The sequence below is a fragment of the Drosophila novamexicana genome, unplaced genomic scaffold, assembly GCF_003285875.2.
Source record: "Drosophila novamexicana strain 15010-1031.04,08,12 unplaced genomic scaffold, DnovRS2.1 tig00002047-arrow-arrow-pilon, whole genome shotgun sequence".
Lineage (NCBI taxonomy): Eukaryota > Metazoa > Arthropoda > Insecta > Diptera > Drosophilidae > Drosophila > Drosophila novamexicana.
The window spans coordinates 173,940-179,959 of NW_020824930.1; the positions used below are offsets into that span (position 1 = coordinate 173,940).

The following is a 6,020-nucleotide window of genomic DNA, read 5'->3' on the forward strand; positions in this document are numbered from 1 at the left end:
CATTTGCCTTATGCAGATACATATGAATAGTGAAGCTGGTAAATGCTGAGTTTGATAAAATTGATCTTGGAAAACAGAATACTTTGCCAAACATAAACCGTCTTTTCTACCGATCTTTTCTATGGAAGCTACATTATGTTCCGACTTATGTAATGCCTGCAATAGGGTAAAAATATATTGGTTTGATTAACGGTTTGAACCACTGCTTCGATTCATGAAGCAGTTGTTCACAGCTTTGAACCCAGATCTTGGTTCGAACTTTACAATTGAAACAAATTGATCAGCTTTAAGATTTGGATTCGCCTTGTCTTTAGGCGGCCAAACCGTTACGGCGCTAACCTGTTCAATTTAAAACTATTTATGAATTGTTTTCCTGCATAGTTTAATTGAGTAACGAAATTCATTGAATAAATAAATAATTTAACTTTATAATAAAAAAAAAAATTGTGTTAAAAAAATGTGGTGTTAAATAAAGGAAGTTTGTGGCAGGGCTGGCTGCCGACTGGCCGACTGGTCGACTGTCTGATTGGTCGCTGCTCAGCCGCGATTGGGTCGCACAACCACCACCTGGGGCCGCTTCTTGCCGTTCTTGTTGCCCTTGCGACGGCGGCGTCTGCCGTTTGTCTTTTTGTTGACGCGTCGTCGCCGTTGCTGAACGACGCGTCGCCGATTGCTGTTGTCGGCGGGACGGGTGCGCTGTGCGATCGCCTGGCCAACGATCTGTGGCAGCAAATTGTTGACGGGCGTGGAGCCATAGATCGCCTGATTGAGGGCTGCTTGGGTGTTGCTGCCCGTGGGCGATGCATTGCCATTGCCCAGACTCACATAGATGGCATTGTTGGCAGCGGTATTGCTGGTGCCTGTACCCGTGCCTGTACCCGTGCCTGTTAAAGTGCCTGTTAAAGTGCCCAGGCCCAGGCCAGTCCCGGTGCCCGTGCCCGTGCCTGTCACACCCAAGCCGGAGCCAGCATTTGTGCTGGTTGGACGCAACTGTTCGAGCATGTCCTGCTTGTTGGTTATGTAGCTATTGAGTGCCGCGTTTAGGCCGTTGCTGCCGCTGACACCGTTAGTATTGCTGTTCAGGCCGGAGGCCAGAAAACGCAGCTGCCCATTCTCGTTGCCATCCTTGACATAGAGTCCGGCCAGCCGGGACTGGTCCGCAGCGCCCCAAGAAAGCAGCGTCTGGGCCGACAGCAGTGCCAGCAGAGTCCAAAGGTAAACAGCTCGAATCATTGTGTGCCTGCTGCTGCCGATGACTGTTGGCCTGGTCCAGCGACTCGTTGGCTTTTATAGCCGTCAATGATATGCAAAAAGCATATCAGCTGCGGCTTTGCGCGGGCTCCACTGAAAAGTTCACGCTTTCTTCGCAATGATTCTATGCTGAATTATTGCAAATACTCAATATCATTGCTAGATTTTGGTTTACGCATTAGAAAGCCGCACACGCCCTGCAGCCAAATTTCCAAAACTGAGCCGTTTGCTTTCTAAGCGTGTCAAGTACCTAATCTACTCGCATTGTTTGCTCAAGATCAACAGCCGCCGATCAGACCGCTCGGCATAGCCCTTAACCCAACTCGGTTCAGCAATCATGAGTTCAAGTGCCGCTTTTTCATTCAATATTCACAGATGAAAATGAAAACTGGGCATAGCCCATTGGAGTATACCCAGTTAGCGACAAAAATCTCCACTTTTTGCTTTACTTCCCCACAAGCCAGACCCTAGAAGATCGTGCTGTAAAATACACTCCCTTGGCAATTTGCAACAAAATTTAAGAAAAATGCCAGGTGAATGGTGAATGGAAAAAATATTGAAATGCTCAATTTAACTTGATAAACAATTGAGAAACAAAAATAAAACGAAGAAGACAATAGTAAGCTATAGTAAGCTTACAAAACTTCGGTCACACTTAAGACAGCAGAGAATATGTCAAAGACTTTTATACAGTGAAAACTCTCTTGAGCGGACATCGTATGTCGACTAATGTGTCTCCGGTCAAAAGGAGAGTCTCCAACTAATAGAAAAGGAATGAATATGGCCTAAAGAAAGTGCCCGCCTGAAAGGGATGTTCGCCTAATTGAAGTGTACATTAGCACAGTTTTGTCATATTATTTGTATAATTATTATTATTGTTATTATTAATATTAATATCTGTGTTGAGATGGCATAATCATTGCTATCTGAACACAGCCAAAAGATGAAAGCGAACAGCGCGAAATAGGGATCACAATACGAAAGCCTTTTCGAAGCGGAGATGCGCCTGATAAAGGAAATTTTAAATGGGAGCGAGCCATTTGCCACCGCAGCCAAAGAAAATTATAACAATTATAATTAACGTTTTGCATATTATAAAAATTATGATTTAAGTTATATTAGATTCAATATAGTACTATACTATTGATATTGTATTATATGGTATAGTATATTATATATCTATATATAACATAGGTTAGTTAACCTAACCTCTTTAATATTTTTTTTTTTATAGAGCTTTGTTTTTCATGCCATTCGGGGTTCGAGCCCTAATCTTGTTTAGGTGAAAAGGCTGGGACAGCTGATCTATCTATCTTATTTTTATAACTTTCTTAAATTGTTCAAGTTAACATTGATAACTTTTTCAAGTTTATAAACTATGAACTGAAACAGTGAGAAACTCATTAGGCTTTGGTTAGTGGGCTTTATCCGAGCGACTGTTACTCAATTAAGTCACTTCCATGTGAATAAGTTATGATTCACTTAAATTTAATGAATGTAAGGGAGAAAACCCTATCGCTGTCTTAGCGCTGCAGTTCACAATTAACTCTTCGAATTCAATCAAAAAAGCAATCGCAAATGTCAAGTGATATTCTGAGCAGAGCGAAATTACTTTCCCAAATGTTGGTCGGTGGCAGACAGCCAGCTTTTTGCCTTAGGCAGTTGAACGCCTTTTGGATAAATTTCAGCTTTTGATAGCTGTATACAATGTAACGTACATCTAATTAAATTGAGTGCCTGCCACTGACAAGCCCTACTGCAATTTTCGGCAGCCCGTGGCCCACTGTACAGGCGGGCCACAGGCTGAGACGGTAAGAACAAGGTGCGCCTAAGTTGGCGAAAACGACAGTTTGCTGACTGCCTGGCGGGGTTGTTGAAATAAATTTCACTTACGCCAACGCATAGTGCACACACGCGCATACTAGACACAACAGACACACACACACGCACATATACACTCGCTGCTCACATGCGGTGCGCCGTTTACTTGGCAATGCAATTACGGCCGCTAACCGCGCGTGAAAATAGCAACACAGCAGTTACAACAACAGCAACTGTCACAGCAACAACAGCAGTGAGTGGCAGTTAGCTGGTCGAATGCACCAGACTAGCAGATACCCTGCACTCACCGACAAGCAGCCAGTACAATCACTTGAACCTGCGCTGCGTCTGTGCTGCTTCTGTCCTTAGCCACAACTTATGAGCGATGTGCTCTTGCATAACTCTTTATGAAGTTTGCAGTGCCTAAACATTACATACCAAAGAACAAGATCAGAAAAAATGAGGGGGTCTTGTCCTAAAAATTAAATGTTCTTCTAATGTACATAGTATTGAAGAAGCCACATATCAATTTTGAACAACCAAGTCTTAAAATCGATATTTATTGATATTATGGATATGTGAGGGATAACAAAATGGTAATGCATAGAATTAAACGAGAGTATATGTTAATCAATTTTTTAATAGGAGAGACATTAATGTCAATGGGCTGCGCATGCGCTTCTGCAATAGTGATAGCTTAATCTCATGTTTCTTATTAAAGGGTTCATTTAGACGTCAATCAGCGCCCCATTTGGAAAATAAATTGCACAGGTAACTATCAACTGTTTGGTTGTATCTTCCACCTTGGCTTTGGCGGGAGGCTTATCTGAGAACTCTTCCGATCTAAGGATCACGGCACCCGGTTGCAACTCCACTTCAAGCAATTGCTCTAGCCACAAACACCCCGAAACACCCCGAAGCGCCGTCAACAAAAACCAGAACGGAGCAAGATCTGTGAGCTCCTGATTAGCCGTGACACCACATAATAAGCCTCAGGTCAGAGACATACGAAGCTGAGCTGAGCTGCTAAAAGAAAATCTATATAATTTATTGAAATTGTTTGCTGCTGCCTGTTACATACACTTGCAGGCAAACATTATGCCCATTTAGCCATTTTCGATGGCTGCAGGGTATAGCAACAAGAAGAACAAGCACTGTTGCCGTCAGCACTGCTGCCACTGCTGAGCGGCTTAAAGCGACGCAATGACAATTAACAACAGGCGACAAAAACCGAGGCAAACGAAGACGCCGCGCACGGCATTGCCCAGCGCAGCGCGATATCAATGACAGCGTTGAGGAAATGCAACCCAAATGGCAGGACGCCCAGCTGGCAGGATAGCAATAGCAAAAGCAGCAGCAGCAACAGCAACAGCAGCAGCAGCAGCAACAGCAGCAGCAGGAGCAACAGCAGCAGCAGGAGCAACAGCAGCAGCCTTACGCATATTAACAGGCTTGCATTTTTCGCAGCTTGAGCTATTCCGACGCCAAAATGCAATGCAAAACGTTAAACGAAAACCGCACGCACTTCATTTCCACGTGCAATGGCAGTGCAAATGTGTCGGGGCAATACAATGCCAGTCAAAGTTTTTGCCACATCTACCTCAACAGCTAACATGCAGCACAGGCTAACCTACGTCCTGACTACTCCCGTCCCTACCCCACTTTGAATCTCCTCCCCCCCTCCTGCACTGCTGCTGCAGCGACAAAACAAAAAGCAGTTTGGCCAAATGGGAAAATTGCAAGGAATTTTAAGTGAAATTCCATGACATTTTAATGGGGTTGCGATTGGGCACACACTCAAACGCAGGCGCCAAATGTTTTGTGCAACGCGGACTGGCATTGCAATGGGCAGGGATGGGGTGGGGGGCAGGGCAGGGCATGACTGCCACATGACAGCGCCTGATCCTCTTTATCTGGCCATAGGTAGCTTCAACGCTTTCAATTTATATCGCCACGTAGCCAAAAACCAGGTGATGTGCATGAAAAAATAAAATATAGCTGAAGCGAAACGTATGAATTTAGAGCTTTGCCTTCTATTTATTCAATTCACAAATATCAAGTGCTTGGCAAGCTTTTTAAATATACAGGCACAGCTCAGCAAGCAACCCAAAACTTGCAACCAATTTTCCATTGAAAATGCATAAATATGAGCAGTATGTGGGTATAAGAGGCATAAAAAACAACTCTTTATGGAGCTAGCTCCATTCTTAAGGGGTTAAGAAAAGGTTACAATGGGTTAAGCAACATAAGGCTATATATTCTCAATCAGGAATGCGTCAACCTCGAAAACTACAAGCGCTAGAGAGCAGAGGAGTTTAAAGTAAATAATCGCGTTACGATATCTTTCCCCATTTCCATAATATCGATAAATATCGATTTCGAAAAAAAAGGCTTGTTAAACATAACTCGAAGGTTATAAGAGCTACGCACACAAAATTTGCCATATAAATTTATATATTCAAATGTAGAACAGAAACTCTCCGAACATTAGCCCTCTATTAGGCGGACAGAAATTGGGCGGATCTTCAGCGGACAGAAATTAGCGGACGGCGGCCCAACACAGTTTTCCCTTTAGTAAGGTCTTAGGTCTTTCATAAATATATTTCAAGTTGTAAGCCCTTCAAATATAAACAAAAATTTCGATTGAAATTTAAAAAATGCAAAAATTTCATTGACATAAAGCTTAAAGATTGTTTTCATTTTTTAAAGCTGGCCACACTTCAGTGTCTTTGGTGATTGTCAGCATGGCACGTGATATCAATGCAGCGGAAGTGTTTTTAGTTGGGGCTGTGGGGGTTGTCAGGCATCCAAAAATAGTCACGAATATGTAACGAATCTATGCTTAGAGATCAATAATCGTTCCCAGCAGGGCCCCCCGTTGCAGGTAAGCCCCGCCAGATTGAAAAATGTTGCAAGCCAAAGTCATAAAAAGGTGGCGTTTAGAAGAG

The 6,020-nt window shown here is 43.3% G+C and overlaps 1 protein-coding gene across 1 annotated transcript; it reads right to left on the reverse strand.

Annotated features, from left to right (window-relative positions):
- Nucleotides 1-537: 537 nt before the first annotated feature.
- On the reverse strand, nt 538-1,233 carry LOC115768834 (putative per-hexamer repeat protein 5). Its single transcript, XM_030713530.1, has one exon. The coding sequence runs from the start codon at nt 1,231-1,233 to the stop codon at nt 538-540; it is 696 nt and encodes a 231-aa protein (XP_030569390.1).
- Between the last annotated feature and the right edge of the window lie 4,787 nt (nt 1,234-6,020).